We start from the raw sequence: 27,359 nt of genomic DNA on the forward strand, positions 1-27,359 counted from the left end.
GGCCAAAAGAGATTCAGGAAATGGAAACAGAGGATGTCTATTCTCAAGTCAAGACTCTGCCAACTGCTTCATCAGCCCAGAATTGGGAGGCTGAATTTGTTAATTCTTATTCCAAAGGCTCACTCACTACTCCTACCTAATGCACAGATTCATGCGGTGAAATTTATAAAACTCTGTACCAGAAACACTGTCTGGAGAAGGGATGAAAGGAAGCTTCTCTAGTCTGCAGCACAAACCACGTAGGGTCTCTTCCAGTTAAACTCTACACCTGGACACACCTCCCCACAGCCACCTTCCTGAGCACCTGTGCTATTTATGCTCATCCCTGCACTGTGCTTGGTGGTAGTGAGAACCAGAAGGCTAATAGTGGGATGTGACAAGATCTAACGAGACTCACTTTTTCTTCCCAGTGGTAGAGCCTGGCAGATAATAGTGCAAACTAGCAGTTCAAATAATAACTACATTTATCAAGTGGGTCTACAGATGCATCACCAGAGATGAGCAAACTTTACAGTTTCACTTTGTGTTTCCATTTCAAACACACCATAGTATAAGCATAACCTGAATCACTTGGATGACGACGTTGTAACTCACTATTCCCAAAAGATTTCAGGATTCACCTCCGTGTTTGTGTTAACAATCTAGCCGGTAAGATAGTACTAGCTCAACTGGCCTGGGCTGAGAAGAAAAATAACGAGATGGTGTTAATATTAAATGATTTACCACCAAGTAAAAACAATAAAAACAAAATGATACACTGATCACTGTTGTTAAAAAAAAAAAAAGATTTCGGTACAACCACTATGGAAAACAGTATGGAGGTACCTCAGAAAACTAAATACAGAACTATCATGTGACTCAGCAATCCCACTCTTGGACATATATCCTTGAAAAAGATACATGCACCCGTATGTTCACTGCAGCACTATTCACAATAGTCAAGACAGGGAAGCAACCTAAATGTCCATCAAGAGATGAATGGATTAAGAAGATGTGGTATATATAGATAATGGAATACTACTCAGCCATAAAAAAGAACAAAATAATGCCATTTGTGGCAACATTGATGGAACTAGAGACTCTCATACAAAGTGAAATAACTCTGGAACAGTGGGTTGGTTAAGGATACAGCAGTGCTGCAGCTGCAGCAAAGGTCAAAGCTATAACTCAGATTCATTCCCTGACCTGGAAACGTCCATATGCTGTGAGTGCAGCCATAAGATTTTAAAAAAAGGTGAAATTATTAAAAAAAAAAAACTTTCACATGATTGTTCAAAGATGAATCTGCTCTTCCTGCTAAGCCAGAAAACAAGAAAGCTTTCAAAGATTTATGAAGATGTGTAGAAAAACTCAGGAGCCAGCCCAAAGGGACTCCTATCAACCCAAGTTGTAATAGTTTAAGCAATGAAGAGAATAATGGTGGTAATGTATTTCAGCTGTATTAAATCAACAAAAATCCATAAGTACAGAAAGATGCTTAAAAAAGAGAACACCAGAAAAAGTTTTTTTTATCACTATATGAAACAGTAAAACAATCTCTTACATAGAAATTGGTAATTAAAGTGAAATAAAGGGAGTTCTCGTTGTGGCTCAGTGGGTTAAGAACCTATTATCCATGAGGATACCGGTTTGATCATTGGCCTCACTCAGTGAGTTAAAGGTTCCAGCGTTGCTGTGAACTGTGGTGTAGGTCGCAGACATGGCTCAGACCTAACGTTGCTGTGGCTGTGGCGTAGGCCAGCAGCTGCTGCTCCAATTCAACCCCTAGCCTGGGAACTTTCATATGCCACGGATACAGCCCGAAAAAAAAAAAAAAGTGTAATAAACAATTTGTCTTGGAGTTCCGGTTGTGGCACAATGGAAATGAAGCTGGCTAGTAACCATGAGGTTGTGGTTTCGATTCCTGGCCTTGCTCAGTGGGTTAAGGATCTGGCATTGCTGTGAACTGTGGGGGAGGTGGCAGCTGTAGCTCCTAGCCTGGGAACCTCCAAATGCTGCAAGCACAGCCCTGAAAGGCAAAAAAAAAAAAAAAAAAGGGGGAGTTCCTGTCGTGGCTCAGTGGTTAAGGAATCCGACTAGGAACCATGAAGTTGTGGGTTCGATCCCTGGCCTTGCTCAGTGGGTTAAGGATCCGGCGTTGCTGTGAGCTGTGTTGTAGGCTGCAGACAGCGGCTCAGAACTGGCGTTGCTGTGGCTCTGGTGTAGGCCGGCGGCTACAGCTCTGATTAGACCCCTAGCCTGGGAACCTCCACATGCTGTGGGTGCGGCCCTAGAAAAGACAGAAAGACAAAAAAAAAAAAAAAAGAAACAATTCTGAGTGATTTCTAAGTGGTCGGAATGTGAAATTATTTTTGCTGATTTCAAATTTCCATGATGTACATATATTATTCTTGTAATAATAAATTTTGATTCATCCCTGCACTTTTTTTTTACAAGTGGTCGCACCTGTGGCATATGGAAGTTCCTGAGCCAGGGGCTACTGCAGAAGCAACGCCTAGTAGCTATGTTGTAAGCCACACGGAAGTTCTCATCCCTGTACTTTTAAGAAGAAATACACCTAACTCATAAAGCTGGATTGCTACACTTGAAAACTTTTAAGAAAAAAAAAAATTTTTATGCCCACAGCATGTGATGTTCTTGGGCTAGGAACTGAACCCGAGCCACAGCAGTGACCCGAGCCACAGCAGTGACAACACCAGGTCCTTTACCAGTAGACCACCAAGGGAACTTTTAAGGAAGATTTTTTTATATCCCTTACATCAAATTGTGGCCAGCATGTGACAAAGCCCAGTAAGAGATGTAGCCCTGAATCTTAATTTTATAACTTCAAGTATCATATTTTTCATTTGGCAGTGGACAAAAGAAAATGTATAGCAGGAGTTCCCGTCGTGGCTCAGTGGTTAACAAATCTGACTAGGAACCATGAGGTTGCGGGTTCGATCCCTGCCCTTGCTCAGTGGCTTAATGATCTGGCGTTGCCGTGAGCTGTGGTGTAGGTCACAGACTCGGCTCAGATCCTGTGTTGCTGTTGCTACAGCTCTGATTCGACCCCTAGCCTGGGAACCTCCATATGCCGTGGGAGCGGCCCAAGAAACGGCAAAAAGACCAAAAAAAAAAAGAAAATGTATAGCAGAAGAAATGTCTCATTTTTAAAAATGTAACCATGTTAACTTTTATATGGGAAAAGTGCTAATGGACAGGAAGCACTTTCAAAGCAAAAAAAAGTGGAGTTCCCACTGTGGCACACCATGGCATGTGGAAGTTCCTGGGCCAGGGATCAAATCTGTGTGACAGCAGTGACCTGAACCACTGCAGTGACAATGCTGGATCTTTAACCCACTGAGCCACAAGGGAACTCCCCCAAAATAAATTTTTGACACTGACCAATGCCAAAAAAATTTCATGACATGTCCCAAACCAGCCTCCATTTCAAAGCAGCCCCATCCTCTACTCTTTCTGTACTCGCTATTAAAAAACTGAGGGTCCTTTGATCACCAAAAGGAATGGGTTTATTATTTCAAAGCACACTGTCATAGATTAATATAGTGGTTAACTTAACACTGACACATCTCCTGCCTCTTCCTTCTTTTTATGAAACTATGTCATCAATTTTAAATAAATGAGGAAAGAAGAGGCGTACCCATGTATGCCAATGTTATGTTTAAAAAAGGACAGATGTAGACGGGTGTATTATCTTTCAACTATTCTATGGCAAATGACTGCAAATATAGTGGCTTAAAATAACACACGTTTATTAGCTGATGAACTCATCACGGTCTGGCTGGACTCTATTCAGGGTCTCCCTAAGCTAAAGTCAAAGCATCAACCAGGGCCATAGTTCTCATCTGGGGCTTGCAGTCCTTTTACAAGCTCACTAGTTGGCAGAATTCATTTCCTCCTCAACCAATCCAGCAACTCAATCTGTGTACCGAATCCTTCTCATGCATCAAAATCTCTGACTTCCCTTCTCTACCAGCTACAGAGAGCTGCTTACTTTTAAGGGCTCATTCAATTAAATCAGGCCTACAGGGGAACCTTACTATCATAAGGTCAACTATGCCATATAACATCATCACAGGAATGACATCTCATCATATTCACAGGTAGGAATCAGGGCACGAAAGGTGTGGGGGTGGGAGGAGGCATTTTTAGAACTCTAATACAGTCACCAAAAAATTGTAAAATCTTTCTTACCTGTTAATAATGAACCATGCAACAGTTAGCATTCCTGCTAGCCAAGTTCCACTCATAAGCCAACTCGTAACAAATAAAGCAGTAACATATATTCCTTGCAATCCAAAAACAATGCCAATATAGAAATATACTGGCTCAATAATCTCCTAATTAGGAAAAAAAGAGAAAGGAGATAATAGGATGAGAATATATAATTTCGAGGATTCATAAATATGTGAGAAAATAAATACTGAAGTCAAAAGAAAAACACATACATTGCTACCAGTTGCTTGATATAAAATGCTGGCAATAAGTTCTGGATATAAAGACATTTGCTGCACTGCATTTATAGTCTTCAGAGATACAGTTTTGTTATTGTGTGTCAGTTCGTATACACCTAAAGTCAGAAAAAAATTTTCCAGATTATTCGTTCTGCTTTTAGAAGAACTGAACATGTTATTCAGAGGTCATTAAACATTTTAAACTATTATCAAGAAAGAGCTCAAAATATAATACAATGTGCCTCATTTTCCCAATTTCTTAATTAACTACAAAAAAGAGCAATACCTATATTCGGAGACAAATGTTCACATCCAAGGGCTCCCACATAAAAAGACAATGTTTTATTTTAGAAAGATATTGTTATTAAATATACAAGTGTGATCCTCATACCTCTTTCAAATGAAGGTGCCTTTAACATATCTTTATAATAAGAGTAGTAAATGGCACTATCACCCTGAAATGTGATTTCCCGTTCAAGCTCCTAAAAGAAAATGAAACAAATATTTAAATACCAGTGTCTTGGGAGTTCCCTTTGTGGCTCAGTGGAAATGAACTCGACTAGTATGCATGAGAATATGGGTTCCATTCCTGGCCCTGCTCAGTGGGTAAAGGATCTGGCGTTGCCACAAGCTGTGGTGTAGGTTGCAGACACGGCTTGGATCCTGCGCTACTGTGGCTGTGGCGTATGCCAGCAGCTGTAGCTCCAATTCAACCCCTAGCCCGGGAACTTCCATATGCAGTACCTGAGGGCCTAAATAAATAAATATCTGGGTCTTAAATTTCAACTGCAACCTTCTTTTTCTCTCCTTATATTTCAAATTAATGCTATTTATTTATCCTTTTATTCAAAGATATGATTCAGTTTTCCTTTAATCACTAGTGGTCATATCAATAAGGTCAAACTTTTCAATCTGGCAGTCATTTTAATGAAACATCTAAGGTTTAAAATGCATTGTAACACAAGTTATTTACTAATTATATTTAAGAAAAATATAGAAGGAAAACCCAAAGAAGTTCTATAAGGAGAACAAATATAGAGGGGCAGGTAATAAAAAATAATGGTTAGATGTGAGAAGTCCATAATAAAAAGGTAAGCTTAAGAAGATGGAGTTCCAGTCGTGGCTCAGTGGTTAATGAATCCGACTAGGAACCATGAGGTTGCGGGATTGATCCCTGGCCTCAGTCAGTGGGTTAAGGATCTGGCGTTGCTGTGAGCTGTGGTGTAGGTCGAAGATGTGGCTCGGATCTCGCGCAGCTGTGGCTCTTGGCGTTGGCCTGCAGTTACAGCTCCGATCAGACCCCTAGCCTGGGAACCTCCATGTGCCACAAGTGTGGCCCTAGAAAAGGTAAAAAGAAGAAAAAAAAAGAAAGCAGAGTACTTTTAAAACCTGGCTCAGCAGGTTAAGGATACTGCGTTGTCACTGCTGTGGCTCTGGTTACTGCTGTGGTGTGGATTTGCACCCTGGCCCAGAAACGTATGCATGCCACGAGTATGGGGAAAAAAAAAAAAAAAAAAAAAGAGTTCCTGCTGTGGAGGGGCGTTCTCTGTGATGGGGCAGATTCGATCTCCAACCTGGCACAATGCATTAAGGTTTCAGCATTGTCACAGCTGAGGCATTGGTTGCAGCAGCAGCTCAGATTTGATCCCTGGCCTGGGAACTTCGAATAGGCTGTAGGTGCAGCAATTTAAAACAAAAGAGAGGGAAAGTTAAATGCCATCTTTATTACAAAGCTTTTCAGTTTCAGTATTCATTATGCATTGTGAATCTCTACAGTCTTTTCTAGATCTATTTGACCGGTAAATACTTTTTTTTTTTCTCATTTAGAGGTTATTAATCAAAATAAATTTCAAAAAAATGATTTATGAATGGATACAGATTTTCCTAAAATTTCAAAGATGTAAATGCTTAACCAGTGCTTCTGAAATTTAATGAGTATATAAAACTCCTAGAGATCAGAGCTCCCACTGTGGCTCAGCGATAAGGAACCCAAATAGTATCCCAGAGGACGAGTATTCGTTCCCTGGCCTCGCTCAATGGGTTAAGGATCCAGCATTGCTATGAGCTGCAGCGTGTAGTTCGCAGACACAACTCAGATCTGGTGTTACTGTGGCTGTGGTGTAAGCCGGCAGCTACAGCTCCAATTTGACCCCTAGTCTAGGAACGTCCATATGCCATGGGTACAGCCCTAAAAAAAAAAAAAAAAAAAAACACACAAAGACAAAAAAACCCAAAAACCTCCTAGGTGGCCAACAAGCACATGAAAAAATGTTCAACTTCACTGATTATTAGAGAAACATGTCAGAGAGGGTATAGAGAAAATAGTACCCTCTTACACTGTTGGTGGGAATGTAAATTGGTACAACCACTGTGGAAAACAGTATGGAGGAACCTCAGAAAACTAAATATAGAACTACCACATAACTCAGCAATCCCACTCTTGGACATATACCCAGACAAAGCTTTCCCTGAAAAAGATACATGCACCCATATGTTCATTGTAGCTCTATTCGCAATAGCCAAGACATGGAAACAACCTAAGTGTCCATCAAGAGATGAATGGATTAAGAAGATGTGGTGTGTATACACAATGGAATACTACTCAGCCATAAAAAAGAAAAAAATAATGCCATTTGCAGCAACATTGGGGAACTAGAGACTCTCATACTAAGTGAAATAAGAAAGAGAAAGTCAAATACCATATGATATCACTTATATCTGGAATGTAATATACGGCACAAATGAACCTTTCCACAGAAAAGAAACTCATGGACTTGGAGAACAGACTTGTGGTTGCCAAGGGGGAGGGAGAGGGAGTGGGATGGACTGAGAGTCTGGGGTTAACAGATGCAAACTATTGCATTTGGAATGGATAAGCAATGAGATTCTGCTGTACAGCACAGGGAACTATATCTAGTCACTTGTGATGGAACATGATGGAGAATAATGAGAAAAAGTATATATATAAAGTTATATATCACAGGGCCACTCTGTTGACAGAACACTGGAAATCAACTATAATGGAAAAAATTAAAATCATAAAATAAAAAAATTAAATTAAATTTTAAAACTTCCTAGAAGAGTTCCCATCATGGTGCAGCAGAGGCAAATCTGACTAGGAACCACACGAAGTTGTGGGTTCGATCCCTGGCCTCGTTCAGTGGGTTAAGGATCCCTCGTTGCCATGAGCTGTGGTGTAGGCCAGAGGCTACAGCTCCTCTTGGACCCCTAGCCTGGGAACCCCCATAAGCCGTGGGTGTGGCCTTAAAAAGACAAAAGTCAAAAAGAAAAAAACAAAATAATAAAAATTAAAAAAGCCTCCTAGAGATCTTATTAAAACATTGATTCTGATTCTAAACTGTGGCCTGAGAACCTGCAATTCTGAAAAAGCTCTGACGAAGCCAATGCTCCTGGCTCATCACCATGCTTTGAAAAACAAGGTTCTTGATGAATGCCTTCTTATTTTCAAACCTCTGTTGCTCTCAATTCTGCCTACACAACAGTATCACATGGAAAGATTTTGTGCATACTGATCCCAGACATTTCCCCTCCCCCACCTAAGAATCTGGGAGGGATGTTATTTTTTAAAGCTCCCTAGATTGATTCTATTGCATATCCAGTTTTTTGTTTGTTTTGTCTTTCTTTTTTGCCATTTCTTGGGCCACTCCCTTGGCATATGGAGGTTCCCAGGCTAGGGGTCGAATTGCAGCTGTAGCCGCCGGCCTACACCAGAGCAACAGCAACGCGGGATCCTTAACCCACTGAGCAAGGCCAAGGATTGAACCCGCAACCTCACGGTTCCTAGTCGGATTCATTGACCACTGAGCTACGACGGGAACTCCCTGTATATCCAGTTTTGAGAACTACTAACAGTTAATCTTCAAAACATTTTTAAGGAAATAGGCTATGCTAAAATAACAGCTTTGGTCAAATCAATGCAAATGAGTAATTACTCAGTTCAATGTTTTGGTGGTATTAGGTAAATCAATGGCTTAAAAACATTTAATCAACTTGACTACTTGCTCAAAAATTAGAACAAAAACAAAAGAGTTTGGGCTAAAAAAAAGAAAACAAAAAACCTTTAGAGTCAAGTCATAACTGCCAGTGCACATTATAGATACATCTGACTGTGACAGTAAGTCTGAAAACAAACTTATTCAAAGGTCAAATGAATTATGAATATAAATATAGTGAGTTAAGAGTCTGGAATTCACATGATTTAAAAGCAAAAATTAAAAAATACTAATATGGGGCAACACTTTAATACTGTTATGTCTGTTAGCCATTTTCAGCACCTCAAAAAATTCTAAAACTGTAATCTAAAAATTGAAATATTTTGATGCTGAAACTTCCACAGACTATTTCTTAAATGCAAACTGCCAAAACTACTAAAAAGCTGGCTAAATTCTATAACATTTCGCTGTCATCAAGAGTCCCTGATATTACCTGCATGAAGGAAAGCATCCCATAATTTCTATTCTATAACCCTGAAATATATTCTGTTAAAGTTTTCAAGTGAACTCCCTTGTGGCGCAGTGGGTTAAGGATCTGCCATTGTCGATACAGCAGCTCTGGCCACTGCTCTGGCTCCAGTTTGATCCCTGGGCCAGGAACCTCCACATGCTGCAGTAGTGGCCAAAAGAAAACATTTTCAAGGTTGATACTGTGACTCCAAACAGCTTCTAGAGCACTTTGTTCCTAATGGCTTACAGCCATAACACAAGAAAGCACTGTCACACATATATTTTGGTTCCATGGAAAACACCTTATTCTTATTAATTAATTAATTATTGTCTTTTTAGGGCTGCACATTATTTTTAAAAATATTAAAAACAAATAGTCATATGTACAGAATTCTTTCTTCTTACCTGCCTGTTAGAAAACCAGAATTTCCGTTCATGGTATGCTGATAAATAGAGAACATACGTCATACCACTAATAACTGCTGCAAGACAGCCAATGAATATCTTTGCAAAGCGCTGAAATAATATATCTGAAAAAGCATATTAAAAGTAATCAGATGTAGATATTTATATTTATACACTTCTATTAAAAAGAAAAAGTAATCGAAGGTAGTACGTGCCCTTGATATGATGTGACAAAAACGGCATTCTAACTCTGTGGTCTTCCTCCCCCAAACCCATAATCCCAATCTAATCATTAAAAAAACAGCAAATTCAAATAGAGGGGCATTCTACAATATACCTGACCAGTATTCCTCAAAACTGGTAAGGTCATAAAAACTAAGGAAAGCCTGAGAAACTGTCACAGCAAAGACAAGACTAAGGAGACATGATAACTATATGTAATGTGTCCTGGATGGGATCCTGGAACAGAAAAGGACATTAGATAAACAATAACGAAATCTAAATAAAGTATGGGCTTCAGTTAAAAATAATGTATCAATATTGGTTCATTAACTACAAGAAATGTACCATACTAATATAAAATGTTAATGAAAGGGAAAATCTTACTAATATAAAATGTTAAGGAGTTCCTATTGTGGCTCAGCAGGTTAAGAACCCAACTAGTATCCATGAGGATGCAGGTTCGATCCCTGGCTTCACTCAGTGGGTTTAAGGCCAGCAGCTGCAGTTCTGATATGACCCCTAGCCTGGGAACTTCCACATACCGCACCTGTGGCACTAAAGGATTTAAAAAAAGCAGTCAAAACATAAAACAACTACAAAATTAACATGGCACAGATTCACAGGAAACAGTTTTATAAAATTTTTATGAGGCTTAAGACAGATTATTATTTTCCAGCTCATCAGAAGTTTTCCTGCTGCTATCCTTTGATCTAGATCTGTAGGTGACTCATTGCCTTTATCTTATTTTGAATAAATTTATATAAATAGGCCCTGAACCCCCTATGGGCAAGAAGGTATTTGAGAAAGCTGTTCACCTTCTAAGGATGGCATATTCTCCAAAGCCACTTTCAGATACAGTCCAGGAAGATAATGGAAAAGGAAGGATCTCTAGAGAATGAAGCCAAGGACAGAAAGAACAATGAACTAGAAAACTACTCCCAGAGTTCCTGTTGTGGCTCAGCAGTAACAAACCCAACTAGTATCCATGAGGTTGAGGGTTCGATCCCTGGCCCTGCTCAGTGGGTTAAGGATCCGGCATTGCCGTGAGCTGTGGTGTAGGTCGCAGATGAGGCTCAGATCTGGTGGTGTTGTGGCTGTGGCGTAGGCTGGCAGCTGAGGGTCCGAATGGACACCTAGCCTGGAAGCTTCCATATGCCCCAAGTGTGGCCCTAAAAAGGAAAAAAGAAAGAAAACTACTCCCAAGGAAAACAACTAGGACCTAATCAAAAAATATTCCGGGAGTTCCCGTTGTGGCACAGTGGTTAACGAATCCAACTAGGAACCATGAGGTTGCGGGTTCGGTCCCTGCCCTTGCTCAGTGGGTTAACAATCCGGCGTTGCCGTGAGCTGTGGTGTAGGTTGCAGACGTGGCTCAGATCCCGAGTTGCTGTGGCTCTGGCATAGGCCTGTGGCTACAGCTCCAATTCGACCCCTAGCCTGGGAACTTCCATATGCCGCGGGAGCGGCCCAAGAAATAGCAAAAAAAAAAAAAAAAGAAATATTCCCTTTCCCAGAAAAAGATGACCTCATATTCATCTAGTAGGATTTCAGAGCTGCTAAGGGCCAGCAGCTAATAATGTATCTCTCACTCTTCTTTCTGAACGGCAGCATTTATTTTGGTTATCCTGTCCCTATCCAAAAATGTATAATGGGAGAGGGGACACATGCAGAAAAGAATTAACATAGCAGGCCCCTAACTACTTTGCTAAGAAGAGCCTGCTTACAAGGTAGGCTTTTGGCAGGCATCTAAGAATCTGATTTCAAAATGATTCCTACCATTTTCTTTTTTTTTTTTTTTTAGGGTCACACTGGTGCCATCTGGAGGTTCCCAGGCTAGGGGTCTAATCGGAGCTGTAGCTGCTGGCCTACGCCACAGCCACAGCAACGTGGGATCTGAGCCGCGTCTTCGACCTACACCACAGCTCACGAAACGCCAGATCCTTAACCCACTGAGCAAGGCCAGGGATTGAACCTGCAACCCCATGGTTCCTAGTTGGGTTCCCACCATTTTCTAATGAGTGGTTTACTGTGCCTAACATTTGTACCAACAGTGTGGTTCATGCTGACTGCTTTCCTTATGGGAGTCCAGAATTTTCATATGCATTAAGCAAAGGGTACATGACCAGCCACCAATAAAAACTCTGAGCACAAAACGTATTAAGCTTCCCAGGGGAATTCCCATTGTGGCTCAGCAATTAACGAACCCAACTAGCAACCATGAGGACTCGGGTTAGATCTCTGGCCTCACTCAGTGGGTTAAGGATCCAGTGTTGCCATGAGCTGTCATATAGGGTACAGACACGGCTCAGATCCCAAATTGCTGTGGCTGTGGTGTAGGCTGGTGGCTACAGTTCCAATTCGATCCCTATGTCACAAACAAAAAAAAGCTTCCCAGGTAATCAAAACTACAAATGTCACAATCTGATGGTAAAGGAATTATGCAAGCCCTGTGTGACTCCATTAGAGAGTAAGCACGGAAGCTTCTGCTCAGTTTTTTGCAGACTTCATGTCAGTAGGCCTTTTCTCTTTGTTGATTTTGTCTTACATTGTTCACTGTAATACCTTATAGCTGAGAATACAAGATATTCTGAGACCTGTGATTCCTAATCTCTGATCGTGGGGGTGATTTGGGGACCCCCAACATAGAGCAGATAAACTGTCTTCTTAATTCACAGATCTCTGGATCAGAATGAGTCATAGATGATCCCAATGCAGATAAGATCTTGGGCTTCAAGATTGATGCCTGGACTGGCTAAGACCGAGTATTTTCCCTGGGGTCAGGGAGATAATAAGTGTATTTTGTCTGAGGAGAGAAGTAAATATTTATGACCAAAAGGCCAGAATGTGGTAGACTATTATTCCCAACTATGTTGTCCTTCCCTATAAAAAGGCTTTTCATCCCTGCACACTACCGTGTGACGTGCCATGCTTCCCTGTGGTCAGACTAAACCTCTCCATCTGACTGTCCAGATTTATTATATAACTTGTTTGGGCCAACACACTATAAGTACAACTGACAGCAATAGAAACTTTAAGAGGTACTGCTTGAATCTGCCTGCTCTCCTGCTTTTATCCTCGACCCCAAGAAAAACACATCCCAGGAGTTCCTGTTGTGGCGCAGTGGTTAACGAATCAGACTAGGAACCATGAGGTTGCGGGTTTGATCCCTGCCCTTGCTCAGAGGGTTAACAATCCGGAGTTGCCATGAGCTGTGGTGTAGGACGCAGATGCAGCTTGGATCCCGAGTTGCTGTGGCTCTGGCCTAGGCCGACAGCTACAGGTCGGATTCAACCCCTAGCCTGGGAACCTCCATATGCCGCGGGAGCGGCCCAAGAAATGGCAAAAAGACAAAAAAAAGAAAGAAAGAAAGAAAAACACATCCCAAATAGGGACCCCTGTTTCCTCATGACATATGCTACCTCAGCCAACATGCAAGCACAACATGTAGAATTAATCAGAAATAAATGTTTGTTGTAAGCCAGTGAGTCTTATGAACTGTTCTACAGCAAAAATGAATTAAAGATGACTGATATTGATATTACTACATACTTACGACAAAATATTTATACATTTAAAATATAAAATACACTACCTAACATAACTATTTTTGTAATAGCACAAAAACTCTAAATCTAACTTACGTTTTGGAACTCTTTCAGGAATTGGAGTGCTGTTGATTTCCTCTTCTTTGGCAGATTCTTTATTTTCTGAAGACTTTGGCTTCTTTCTTTGGCGCAGTTCTATAGTTGGTCCTTAAAACATTTAAGAAATTACTGCACTGTGAGTATCAAGTTATTCTGTCTACATACCAAACCAATTTACTTCACTACACTAAGGCAAAAGTCCTACAGAGACCTATTAATACCAAAGATAACTTTTTTCATAATCATCATAGCACTCCCGGCAAAACTTTCCTTTCCTATAAGCAAAAAGACAATATAACTTCTACCCCCAACCTGTGTTTTCAGAGTCCTATTGATAAAGGATTCTGAGCTCTTCTCCTGAGATGATATTATTTTCAAAATATCCCCAAATAAGTCAACTCTTTTCCAGAATGATTGGAGAATGAAGTGTTACTTAATAAATTAGCTTATTCTAGTTATCTGAGAGCATCGCATGCATCATTCCTGAGTTAAAATTTTTTCAAAAATCAAAATATAATAAAATACATTGAGGGGAGTTCCTTGGAGGTGTAGTGGTTAGGATTCAGCACTTTCACCACTGCAGCCTGAGTTCTCAAGGGGCTGCACACCACAACTGAAAAAAAAACCATTGAAGAGGAATTCCCACTGTGGCTCGGAGGGTCAAGAACTCGACATAATGTTCATGAGATGCTGGTTCAATCCCTGGCCTCGCTCTGTGTGTTAAGAATCCCGCACTGCCGTAAGTGTCAGGGTAGGTCACAGATGCAGCTCGGATCTGGTGTTGCTGTGGCTGTGGCACAGGCCTGCAGCTACAGTTCTGATTCAACCCCTAGCCTGGGAACTCCCTTATGCCACAGGTGTGGCCATGAAAAGAATAAAAAAGTTGGTCATGAAACTATACTTCGTTTAAAAAAATAATCCCCGGAGTTCCCGACGTGGCTCAGTGGTTAACAAATCTGACTAGGAACCATGAGGTTGCAGGTTCGATCCCTGGCCTTGCTCAGTGGGCTAAGGATGGGGCATTGCCGTGAGTTGTGGTATAGGTTGCAGACGCAGCTCGGATCCCGTGTTGCTGTGGCTGTGGCATAGGCCAGTGGCTACAGCTCCGATTCGACCCCTAGCCTGGGAACCTCCATATGCCATGGGAGTGCCCAAGAAATGGCAAAAAAGACCAAAAAAAAATTAATTAATTAATTAAAATTAAAAAATAATCCTGGAATTCCCATGGCAGCTCAGCAGAAATGAATCTAACTAGCATCCATGAGGACGCAGGTTCAATCTCTGTCCTTGCTCAGTGGGTTAAGAATCCAGCATTGTCATGAGCTATGGTATAGATCGCAGACTCAGCTCAGATCCTGAACTGACCCCAAACCTCGGAACCTCTATATGCCACGGGTGTGGCCCTAAAAAGACAAATAATAATAACAATAATAATAATCCTGGAGTTCCCATTGTGGTGCACAGAAATGAGTCCAACTAGGAACCATGAGGTTGCAGGTTCAATCCCTGGCCTCGCTCCTTGGGTTAAGGATAGGGCATTGCTCTGACTATGCCCTATCCTTAAGGCCGGCAGCTGTAGCTCCAATTAGACCTCTAGCCTGGGAACCTCCATATGCCGCGGGTGCGGCCCTAAAAAGACAAAAAAAAAAAGTTAAAGTAAAAAAAAATAATGATAATAATCCTGAAGTAGTTCCCTGGTGGTGCAAAGGGTTAAGGATGCAGCATTGTCACTGCTGTGTCACATGTTTGATCCCTGGCCCTGGAACTTCCACATGTCAAAATACAACCAAAAAATAATTTTATTTATTTGTGTATTTGGTTGTACCCACAGCATAAAGATCCTTAACCCACTGGGCCATGAGGGAACTCCTCAGCTACTGTTACTAGTGAGATGGATGGACACTTTACTATAGAAAATCAATAAAATTAATTTTAAAATAGTTTCAAAGCAAATTCTTGTTTGCTAAAATGTCTTTAAACACTGGCATACTAAAAAAAAAAACACTGGCATACTGACAGAAAAAATTACTGTATATTTAGTGCATTCTGACTAGTCTAATTTTTAACTACTTCTATACGCTTTACGATATTTTATAGTCATGTTAAGTAGTAAAGCCAGTGAATACATTAGGAAATTACATTAAATTACATTAGAAAAGCCACACTGTGGATTTAGAGCATTTTTGCATACTAATCTGGGACAACTAATAAATATTATATTCTCTCTTCATGATTTCCTTTTAATTTTCCCCTGCCACAGGTTAAAGAAAAAGTTAGAAGCAGTCAACAAGGATGAAGATTTACACAAAGCCAAATGAAGTCTTCAGATCCAAGTTATCTTTTTAAATTTTATTTTAAGAGAATACAAGGAAGAGTTCCCTGATGGCCTAGTGAGTTAAGGATCTGTGATGTTGTGACAGGTTCAATCTCTGGCCCAGGAAGTTTTGAAGAGTTACCGTCCTGGCACAGTGGAAACGAATCTGACTAGGAACCATGCGGTTGAGCTTTCGATCCCTGGCCTCGCTCAGTGGGTTAAGGATCCAGAGTTGCCATGAGCTGTGGTGTAGGTTGCAGATGCAGCTCAGATCTGGTGTTGCTGTGGCTCTGGCATAGGCCGGCAGCAACAGCTCCAGTTAGACCCCTAGCATGGAAACCTCTGTATGCCACGGGGTGTGGCCCTAAAAAGACAGAAGACAAAAAAAAAAAAAAAAAAAAAAAAAAGATACAAGGAAAAAATATAAAGACAAGACATTTACTTAGTTACACATGCAGGATTAAACACATTAATGGTATTTGATTTTTTTTCTTTTCTTTTTCCATTTTTTAAAAATTAAGCCCACAGGTGAGGCATATGGAAGTTCCCAGGCTATGGGTCATAAGGCGGATACAGCTGCCAGCCTATGCCACAGCCGCAGCAATGCCAGAACTAAATAGTGTCTGAGACCTACACCACAGCTCAAGGCAATGCCAGATCCTTAATCCACTGAGCAGTACCAGGGATTGAACCCACATCCTCATGTATATTAGTTAGTTGGGTTCATTTCTACTGAGCCACAATGGGAATTCCAGTACTGGATTTTTTTTGTTTGTTTTTTTGGGCCACACCCGCAGCATATGGAGGTTCCCAGGCTAGGGGTTGAATTGGAGCTGTACCTGCTGGCCTACACCACAGCCACAGCCACAGTAGTGCAGAATCCAAGTCTCGTCTGTGACCTACACCACAGCTCATGTCAACGCCATATCCTTAACCCACTGAGAGAGGCCAGGGATTGAACCTGTGTCCTCATGGATAGGGTACAATGGGAACTCCCCAGTATTGGATTTTTTAAAAATTGTAATTGGGTAATTTCAGAAGTCAAGTTAACAAATCTATTGAACAAATTATGTGACCAGTGGGTTAGACAGGGCTTTTTTATTAGAGTCTAATAAAAGAATCACTTTATAGAGATTTTTCTTTTAAATTTTTTGCTTTTTAGGGCTGCACTCGCAGCATATAGAAGTTCCCAGGCTAGGGGTTGAATTGGAGCTACAGCTGCCACCTCCGCCTGATCCTTAACCCCCTGAGTGAGGCCAGGGATCAAACCCGCAACCTTATGGTTCCTAGTCGGATTCATCTCTACTGTGCTACAACAGGAAGTCCACTTTACAGCGATTTTAATAAAGTGTACTCTGTGCAGATAAATGGGTTTTGTTTATAATAGTACAATTTACACAAAAAAAAAATTTGCACAGAACCCCAAATAGTTTATGAAGAATACAAACCCTTTTTTTTTTTCTTTTTTCTTTTTAGGGCTATACATTCTGCAAATGGAAGTTCCCAGGCTAGGGGTCGAATTGGAGCTGCAGCTGCCTGCCTATGCCACAGCCACAGCAATGTGGGATCCAAGCCATATCTGTGATCTCTGCCACACCTTGTGGCAACCCCAGATCCTTAACCCACTGAGTGAGGCCAAGGATGGAACCCACATCCTCACAGACACTATGTTGGGTTCTTAACCCACTGAGCCATTATGGGAAGTCCTTAAGAATACAAATCTTAATCAGTCATCTCTCAAGAATCTGTATTAGCAATGTTTATCATACAAATAAATAATCTATAGAGGATCTATAATACTCTGTCTTTATTCTAAGATGTTATACATTTTATGATAATATTTAATAACCATTTTTCAAGGGGAAAAAAACACTCCCATATTAAATACCTGCACTGATTTTATTTATTTTTTTGGCCACGGCCTCAGCATGTGGTAGTTCCCAGACTAAGGACTGTACCCGAGCCACAATAGCAACCTGAGCCATGCAGTGAATAACTTCAGCTCCTTAACCCACTGAGCCACAGAGGAACTCCAAAATATGTGCATTGATTCTGAGACATGCCAATTTCAGTGGTATTGAACTGTGGGAGCAAAAACTACAACATGGGAAAGAGTATTCTTTTTAACCAACCTCTTCACTCTCGTCCCTAAATTTTTTGTTTGTCACCATAAAACAAAACTGACTGGATGTAAATTTTATTTCATGTCCTTTATATTGATCTTCATAATAGATAAAGCCCAGAATCTCTACAAGGAAAATCAACAAAAGACAAAGCAGTGGACAAACTAGATTATTAATTCTGATAGGAAAGCTCTGGGGTAGAATTTCACTATCTTATATTTTTAGCCCTATAAAGAAAAAGTCAAATTAGGAGTTCTGCTGTGGTGCAGTGGGTTAAGATTCCAACCGTAGTGGCTCTGGTGGCCACAGAGGTACAGGTTTGATCCTTGGCCTGGCACAGTGGGTTAAAGGATCTGCAGCTTTAGTGTAGGTAACAGAGGCAGCTCAGATTCAATCCCTGGCCCAGGAACTTCCATATGCTGTCATTATGGCCATAAAAATTTAAAAAAGAAGAAAGTCAAACTAGTAAATCAACTGTACTTCAATAAAAAAAAGAATCTGTCCACATAGGGAATTCTACCCAATATTTTGTAATAATCTACATGGGAAAAGAATCTGAAAAAGAATGGATGTGTATATATGTATAACTGAATTATTTCATCATGCAGCAGAAATTAACACACTGTAAATCTACTATATTTCAATAAAACTTGAGAAAAAGAATCTGTCCATATCGAAACAAAGAAAGAAACTAGAGAAAAAGTCAAACTAAATAAAAATGATAACACAGCCACAAAAATAACCTGCTATTTCAGTCTCTGGCCAGTGATCTTCACATGAGATTGTTAACAGGGCTACAAATAAGCTTGAAAACGTCCACCTAGACTATAATAGCAATTTCCAAGTGAAGTGTTAATTCTGCTCCATTCAAGGCTGTCATTTCTTCCTTTGCTCTATTATTTCTTCTAAGAAACATAAATATAAATACCATAACCCTCTACAGCATCAAGAGAAGAGATTCCCAGAGTAAGTTATTTATTTATTTATTTATTTATTTATTTATTTATTTATTTATTTTGTCTTTTTAGGGCCACACCCGAGGCATATAGAGGTTCCCAGTCTAGTGCTCGAATCAGAACTATTGCTGCCAGGCTACACCACAGCCACAGCAATGCCAGAACCCGACTAGCATCCATGAGGACACGGATTTGATCCCTGGCCTCACCCAGTGGGTTAAGGATCTGGCGTTGCTGTGGCTGTGGTGTAGGCCAGCAGCTATAGCTCCAATTTGACCCCTAGCCTGGGAACCTCCATATGCCACGGGTGCAGCCAAAAAAAAAGACAAAAGACAAAAACCAAAAAAAAAAGACTTTTTGTACTGTAATTTTTTTTCATGCTTTAACTTAGGCATGGAAGTCCTCATGGAAACATACAAGCCAGCTTATCAGCCTACCCCAGGGATTTGCAATTAGAAAAGAAAAAAAAAATCTAAATTGTATATTATAGGAGTTCCCTAGTGGCTTAGTGGGTTAAAGATCTGTTGTTGTCAGTGCTGTAGCTCAGGTTCAGTCCCTGGTCTGGGAACTTCCACATGCCTCAGGTGCAGCCAAAAAAAAAAAAATTCTTCTTAAGTAAAAAAATGTATTACACGAGTTCCCATTGTGGCTCAGCGGGTTAAGAATCTGACTAGTATCCATGAGGTTGTGGGTTTGATCCCTGGCCTCACTCAGTGGGTTAAAAGATCCAGGGTGGCATCAAGCTGCGGTGTAGGTCACAGGTGCCTGGCATTGCTGTGGATGTAGCACAGGATGGTACCTGCAGCTCCAATTTGACCCCTAGCCTGGGAACTTCCATATGACAAGGGTGCGACCCTCAAAAGATAAATAAAAAATAAAAAGTATTACATATATTGCAATTGAAGACAAAACCAAGGCAACAAATGGAATTATATTCCTCCTTACCAACTACAAAGAGTTTTGGTTTTGAACCTGTTTTTAGGTAGAGTGTCTTAAATTTAGATCTGTTTTAACACTGAACACTCAAGGAAGAGGAAGCTAATATGAAACAAGAGTGGGTAAAGAGAAGGGGGGAGGTAGTGGGACAGACTGGGAGTTTGGGGTTAGCAGATGGAAATTATTACATTTAGAATGGATAAGCAACAAGGTCCTACTGTACAGCGCAGGGAAGTATATCCAATCTCCTGGGATAGACCGTGATGGAAAATAACATAAAGAATGTATATGTATGTATGACTGAGTCACTTTGCTGTACAGCAGTAACAGGCACAACATTGTCAATCAACTACACTTTAGGAAAAAAATAAAAAAAACTGTGCACGGGGCAAAGCAGCAAGTCGCAGAGCAGCAAACACTTCTTAAAATTGATTTTTTTTAAATCTCTTTCCACTGAATTCCCCAAACTCCCTCCTTGTACTCTTGGATCAGTAAGGCTTAAATCTAAGCAGATCACATTCACAACCCTCAACAAGGTAAAAAGTCACATATCCAAAAGAATGACAAATCCAACTGCTCATTAGGGTGATATCTGTATATATACATATGCCTGAAAGTAGTATGGATATCATGAAGATAGGCTACAAATGTTTCCTATAGTATCTACCACTAGCTCAATTCCTCAACTCATTTTTCTCTCAATTTCTATGAGAGAAATCATAATTTCTATCAATAAATCAATTTCTAAGAATAAATACTCTGAGTGAATTAACTGTCTTTGCCTTGGCCCTGAAGGGGCATGAAAAGCTTTCTCCAGCCCACTCACTTTCACCCTCAAAGCACTCCTGGATTCCAGATCCCCCCAAAACTACCTATATCCCTTCTCCCTTTGCCATCTCCCCCGATCATAAGTGAACTTGACCTTCAGTTTCTGTCTCTTCTTCCCCTTCCAATTCGTTTATCCCAAACCTCTTTTTGTCCCCTTAGCCTGCGGGGGAGACTTTGTAGAACCCAAAGACCTCAAGAGCGTACTCAGACTGAGGGGCATTTGGTTAAACAACACTCCCTCTCGAATATGCACTCAATAAAGCTACATCTAAACCAAAGCATGCCCCCCACCCCATTAATCATCTGCTCACAGTCCTCCCGCCCAACCACTCCCCCCACGGCCTTTTCTCTTCCTACCGGATTCTCAACTTTAAGCTCCACTTCTGCTTCCCACTTGGGTGGATGCAACTTCAGGCCATTTATTTACTCCACTCCTGAATTTCTCCACTCACCTCCCCCGTCGCCACCTCGCTTCCCACCCGACAGCTACGACCATCAACAGCCAGCAACCCAGGCCTCCTAGCCCTCGCGCACCGACTCCCCTTCCCCGAGATCTCCGCGACACTTGTCGCGCCCGGCCTCGGAGCGCTCACCTTCGTCCTCCGCCATCGTCTCAGCGGAGGCCGGGGAGTACCCCCTGCTCCAGCGCGGCCCGGAGTCTCCCACCCTCTGCACTACAGAACCTCTTGGCCGCTCCAGGGCCGCTCCTGGCCGCCGCGCCCCCACTTCCTGACCCGCCCCCCTCCGGTGTCACCGCCAATCCTGTCCCCCACGAGGGCCCTGGAACCAAAGTGCCGGGAGTGGAGAGCGGCCGGAGCGTTTCGCTGGAGCGCCAGGGCCTGCGCGGGCAGGAAGGCGGCTCCTCGCCGGTGGCACCGCCCACTGCTGGCACTCAGGGCACGCCCCCTCCCCCGCCCTCCTCCCGCCCGGGGTGAGTCCCAGGGTCCTGATGCAGCCATTCCCTTTGCTGTCCTCAACCAAAGATGCGACCCCGACTGGGTTTTCGGGGGCTTTTGCAGTTGGACCCAGAAGGGCAAAGAATATCTAGATCCAGCCCCCAGACTCGCCCCATTTTACAGAGAGGAAACTGAGATCCGGCAAGTGTAAGTCATAAAGCCAGTCGGAGTCAGAACTGGAACTGAGGGCTTCTGCATCCTAAGGGTGTTTTCAGAGAGCGGGAAAACACTCTAGGTTGGCACATTGGCCACTTGACCGTTGCAAGAAAGAAGCTTGTGCTTGGAACTTAGTGTATTTAACCACCAAAACTGGTTAAACAAATTCATTTGCATTTTATGATATTACTTTAAAAACAGTAGTGCTATGGCCAGTGCGGAGGACGGGCTGCGTTTAGATATTCCACAGCAATGGAACACAGTTTTAACTTGTTACACTGTTTGTCTTCATTTTTATTATTTCTAGCATTCTCCATATATGGCAGGACCTTCCGCCACCAACAGTACTAAAAAGTAAATTTAGGAACTTACAAAATGCCTGTTTTTAGAAGGAGAGGAAAAAAGCACAGGAACTCACCTATGTCATGGGGTTATTGTGGATGTCCCATTCTCAGCAGGCAGCAAGAATCTTCTTCCTAATAACACCTTGATCAAGTTAAGATATTTTGGGAGAAGCTCTCAATTTTCACTGCTGTGCAAAAACAGTTCCAGGAACCCTTTTTATGCTTTTAGTTGCCTGTAAATATTTCTTGCCTGCCAAACATAGAGGAGTTAGAAATATGGTGGAGGGTACCAGTTGCCCAGAAAAGGCCTGCTGATATCGATGATCAGATGATAAGCAGGCAGAATTCCCCCTCATGAGGGAACAATACAGTGGCCGCTAAGGGACACTCTACCAAGTCAAGGGTCTCTCTCTGCCTCTTTTTTTTTTTTTTTTTTTTGTCTTTAGGGCTGTACCCTGACAGCATATGGAGGTTCCCAGGCTAGGGGTCAAATTGGAGCTGTATCTGCTGACCTACACCAAAGCTCACGGCAACACCGTATCCTTAACCCACTGAGTGAGGCCAGAGATGGAACCTGCCTCCTTATGGATACTAGTCAGATTCCTTTCCGCTGCGCCACGACAGGTACTCCAAGTCAAGGGTCTTAAGAAATGATGATTCCTTCTGTAATTCCTTCATGATCACCTGAAGAACTTAAATGTAAATGTGCCTGCTCTATACAGTAGTGAATAGAGAGAAAAAATAGCAAAGGAGTTCCCTGGTGGCCAAGTGGTTAAGAATCTAGCACTGTCACTGCTGTTGCTCAGATTACTGCTGTGATGTGGGGTCCATCTCTGACCTGGGAACTTCTGAATGCCCATGGGTGTGACCAAAAAAAAAAAAAAATCAAATGGAAATATGATAGAAGAGAGATAATTATTCAGTCTTTTGATAGAAATCAGTGGTATCATGTTGTGTTCCCTAGTAGAAACATTATTCCCTTGAACCCTAAAACCTCCACATGAGGATAATGAGAATGCATACTTTATCCCTGAATCCACGTAATTTTGTTAGGAAAACAAACTTTTTTCATTCAAAATATTAACTACAGGGTGTTCTCTTGTGGTGCAGTAGATTAAGGATCCAGAGTTTTTACTGCAGAGGCCTGGGTTCACTTCTGTGATGTAGGCTGAATCCGTGGCCCAGGAACTTACACGTGCCTCAAGTGTGCCTGAAAAAAACATAAAGGTTTAAAATAAGGTAATGGAAATAAAAATGTTCAAAGTGAATGGATTCAAAACGTGCTGAAGTAAAATTTACAGAGCCTAATGACAAACTGGGTGTAATACATGGTGAGTTGAAAATGATTCCTGGAGTTCCTATCGTGGCTCAGCAGAAACAAACCTGGCTAATGTCCATGAGGACGCAGGTGTGATCCCTGGCCTTGCTCAGTGGGTTAAGGATCCAGAGTTGCCGTGATCTGTGGTGTGGATTGCAGGCATGGCTCGGATCCCACATTGCTGTGGCTGTGGTGTGGGCCAGCAGCTACAGCTTCGATTCAGCCCCTAGCCTGGGAACCTCCACGTGCCGCAGATGCGGCCCTAAAAGGACAAAAGACCAAAAAAAAAAAAAAAAAAAAAAAAAAGAAAGAAAGAAAGAAAGAAAAAGAAAAAAAAAAAAGGAATTCTGTAGCTCCAAAGGAGAATGTGGAAGTAAATGAGTGAGTTTGCCCAGAGAATAGATAGAGAAGGTGGCTGAGGATGAAACCATGGAGAGAGTGTCAAGTAAGGAAAAATGAATCATGCACAGAAAGCCTGAGGACCACTCAGAAGGAGCTGACAATTCCACATTGATTTTTTTTTTTTAATGTTTCTGGTGTTTACTATCATATGGGTTTCAGTTATAAAACGCTGGCTCAAATTCCAGGGTGTAATCAGCAGCTTTGTTACTCATTTATCAACATTCACTTTTAGAACAGCAACAATATGTAGCTACTGAATAATTCAGCTGAATTAACTGCATGCTGGCAATAAAGTAAAAAGGCAGACCAAAGGAACACAAGGAAGCCCCACTCTGTAACTTTGTAACAAAGGACTATATTTGTGCAAGGCTAGGAAAGGAGCCAGAGCAGAAGCAACTGAGAGCACTAATCCCATTAACAGGGCCTCCAGATCCTGCTTTATCTTCTACATCCATCTTTATCTTCTACATGGTTGCTTTCTGTGCAACCATGACAGGTCTATAAAATAGTAACAGTTGTACCTATTGTAATAGGTTGTTTTGAAGATTCATTTAACCAATAAAATGCTTTTTAATGTTGAGCATATATATTCTATGTATTCTTGGGTGGTGGTATTGTTGTAACTTATGGTTCACTCTTCCAAGGTAATAATTACCAGCTTCAGTTTTGGCCTGAAATGCTCCACCACCTTCTGCAGAAAGGAATTGAGGGGAAGTACATTGAAGTAAGGACATTTGCCCTTTTTTCCCTTCTGCTTTTTAGGGCTGCAGGTCTGGCATATGGAAGTTCCTTGGCTAGGGGGGTTGGATTGGAGCTACAGTTGTTGGCCTACACCACAGTCAGCCATGCCAGATCTGAGCCACATCAGTGACCTACACCACAGCTCATGACAATGCTGGATCATTAACCCACTGAGTTGGGGTCAGAGGTTGAACCTGAGTCCTCATGGATATTAGTTGTGTTCTTAACCCACTGAGCCACAAGGAGAACTCCCTATTTATTTTTTATTTTTTATGGCTGAACCCAAGCCCTGGTAGCAACACCGGATGTTTTAACCCACTGTGCTGGCCAGGAATGTAACCTGTGCCTCCACAGCAAGTGGAGCTGCTGCAGTCAGGTTCTTAATCCATTGCACCACAGCAGGAACTCCCAGAAGTTTATATTGCGGCCAGGCTACATGACATAAAATTAAGCATTTCTTTTTGAAAGCCTGAGCCTTACCCCACTGAGCGAGGCCAGGAATCAAATCTGCATCCTCATGGATATCGGTCAGGTTGGTTTCCACTGAACCACAATGGGTACCCCAGGATGTTTGCCCTTTAGCTTAGGTCTAAGCTAGGGACAAGTCAAGCAGTTTCTAAACCTTTCATCCCTAGGCCCATACCTTGGGATATGGGCCTTCAAGATTTCATTTAACACGAAAGGAGGCAGCAAAAGGTAGAAAACAATTTTTTGGTCTGTGTGTGTATGTGTGTGTGTGTGTGTTACTGTTATTTTCTATTTGGCTTATTTTTTTAAATTATTCAATGAATTTTATTACATTTGTAGTTGTACAGTGATCATCACAATCAAATTTTATAGTATATCCATCCCAAACTCCCAGCCTACCCCCCAACCCCCCAACCTGTCTCCTTTGGAAACCTTAAGTTTTTCAAAGTCTGTGAGTCAGTATCTGTTCTGCAAAGAAGTTCATTGTGTCCGTTTTTTAAGATTCCGCATGTAAGCGACAGCATATGATGTTGGTGTATCACTGTCTGACTAAACTCCACTTAGCATGAAAATTTCTAGGTCCATCCATGTTGCTGCAAATGCTGTTATTTCTTTCCTTTCGGTGGCTGAGTAATATTCCACTGTATATATGTACATCTTGATCCACTCCTCTGTCGATGGACATTTAGGTTGTTTCCATGTCTTGGCTATTGTATATAGTGCTGCAATAAACATTGGGGTACATGTATCTTTTTGAGTCATGGTTTTCTCTGGATAGATGCCCAAGAGTGGGAAAAAACAATTTTTTTCCTTGTGGCACCCACTTAGTGCTCTCTTACTCCTGAAAATTATCCTGGTGGCCTTCCAGTCCTGAGTTTACGTCACCTCCTGTCTAGGGCATGTCTTATATTAGCAGAGGGACTAGGGTATGGACTACTGAGTGCATTTGGAGATTCAACCTTGAACAGAAGATATCCAGAAATCAAATTATTTTCACCAGTGCAGTCCTATTTAGGCTTTTCCTCTTCTCATTAAGAGCACTTCCTGTATTGTTTTCTTCTCCAACATCATATGTGCAGTTTGAATTAGCTCCATGTCTTCTCGCAAGATTTTCAGGATCAAGCCATTCCTGGCCAAGAAGCAAAAGCAAAATCATCCCATTCCCCAATGGATTTGAGTGAAAACTGGTGTACTCAGATAGAACTCAGAGTTCCCATCGTGGCTCAGTGGTTAATGTACCTGACCAGCATCCATGAAGATGTGGGTTCAATCCCTGGCCTCACTCAGTGGATTAAGGATCTGGCATTGCTGTGAGCTGTGCTGTAGGTTGAAGATTCGGCTTGGATCCAGTGTTGCTGTGGCTTTGGCCTAAGTTGGCGGCTGCAGCTCTGATTCAACCCCTAGCCTGGGAACCTCCATATGCCATGGGTGCGGCCCTGAAAAGACAAATAGAATAAAATAAAATCAGGGGTTCCCGTCGTGGCGCAGAGGTTAACAAATCCGACTAGGAACCATGAGGTTGCGGGTTCGGTCCCTGCCCTTGCTCAGTGGGTTAACGATCCGGCGTCAGTGAGCTGTGGTGTAGGTTGCAGATGTGGCTCGGATCCCGCATTGCTGTGGCTCTGGCGTAGGCCGGTGGCTATAGCTCCGATTCGACCCCTAGCCTGGGAACCTCCATATGCCGCGGGAGCGGCCCAAAGAAATAGCAAAAAGACAAAAAAAAAAAAAAAAAAAAAAAAAAAAGAATAAAATAAAATCAGGTACAAATCCAAGAGAAGACATTGGAGAAGGACCAAGCTGGGTCCATAAGGAGCCTCGCACATGAGGTGGTACATATATCTATGCTGTTTAAGTCACTGGCATCTTACCTCATCACTCTGAAAACATCACAGCCACAGTTGGATATATTGGGAAATGGGTCCTCTTTGTGTTGGTGTTTCTGTACAGCACTTTGCCTCAGTAATAAATATGTGAAAAAAAATTTTTTTTTGTCTTTTTGTCATTTCTTGGGCCACTCCCACGGCATACGGAGGTTCCCAGGCCAGGGGTCGAATCGGGGCTGTAGCCACCACCCTACACCAGAGCCACAGCAATGCCAGATCCGAGCCGCGTCTGTGACCTACACCACAGCTCACGGCAACGCCGGATCCTTAACCCACTGAGCAAGGGCAGGGACCGAACCCGCAACCTCATGGTTCCTAGTCAGATTCGTTAAGCACTGAGCCACGACAGGAACTCCTGTTAAAACTTGTTGGGGAAAAAAAAAAAAAAAAAAAAAAAAAAAAAAGCGAGCACTTCCTGTAGTGGCCCAGTCTTAAAACTTAGAGCTTGATTTTAATTTTGGCCCCAAGAATTTGCTTCAACAGTGGGGAAAGTGGAAAGGAATATAATCAATAGGATTACATATAATCTTCTGTATAATAGGTTACAAAATTAATTGTATAATCAACCTATAGGAAAGGCATAATTGAAGCTGAATAGAGACATGGTTTCCATTATTCTATCTACTTTTTATGTTTTTCAAAACTTTTATGCAAAATGCTGGTGGAAGCAGAGAGAGGGGGAAAATTGGGTAATCAGCTGTAAACCTAAGAGACAGACATAAAAATACTATGGTCCTCTTTATTCT

General features: G+C 41.8%; 1 protein-coding gene and 1 pseudogene across 16 annotated transcripts in view; one reads left to right on the forward strand and one right to left on the reverse strand.

Annotated features, from left to right (window-relative positions):
* Positions 1 to 27,359, reverse strand: part of DPY19L4 (dpy-19 like 4) — a 223,152-nt gene that overhangs the window by 44,005 nt on the left and 151,788 nt on the right. For 14 of the 16 annotated variants that reach the window (XR_014843579.1, XR_014843573.1, XR_014843577.1 and 11 more), the window contains exons 1-6: positions 20,939 to 21,076; positions 13,186 to 13,296; positions 9,323 to 9,447; positions 4,846 to 4,936; positions 4,449 to 4,570; positions 4,195 to 4,340 (exon numbers count right to left, since the gene is read on the reverse strand). The exons of 1 other annotated variant lie outside the window; for it this stretch is intronic. Coding sequence is in view for 2 of the 15 variants with exons in the window: in XM_001926300.7 (XP_001926335.1) it covers positions 4,195 to 4,340; positions 4,449 to 4,570; positions 4,846 to 4,936; positions 9,323 to 9,447; positions 13,186 to 13,296; positions 20,939 to 20,954 (611 nt within the window). In the remaining 13 variants the exon portion in view is untranslated. Of the gene's footprint in view, positions 1 to 64; positions 679 to 4,194; positions 4,341 to 4,448; positions 4,571 to 4,845; positions 4,937 to 9,322; positions 9,448 to 13,185; positions 13,297 to 20,938; positions 21,077 to 27,359 lie in introns of those variants that run through there. One more of the 16 variants, XM_085022006.1, reaches the window with a different exon arrangement.
* On the forward strand, positions 25,566 to 26,539 carry LOC146403785 (large ribosomal subunit protein eL39-like; annotated as a pseudogene).

This window comes from Sus scrofa, chromosome 4 (genome assembly GCF_054392235.1).
Source record: "Sus scrofa isolate SSC_HxYL_T2T_F1_AM1 chromosome 4, Sscrofa_HxYL_maternal_Yorkshire_Landrace_v2.0, whole genome shotgun sequence".
Taxonomy (NCBI): Eukaryota; Metazoa; Chordata; class Mammalia; order Artiodactyla; family Suidae; genus Sus; species Sus scrofa.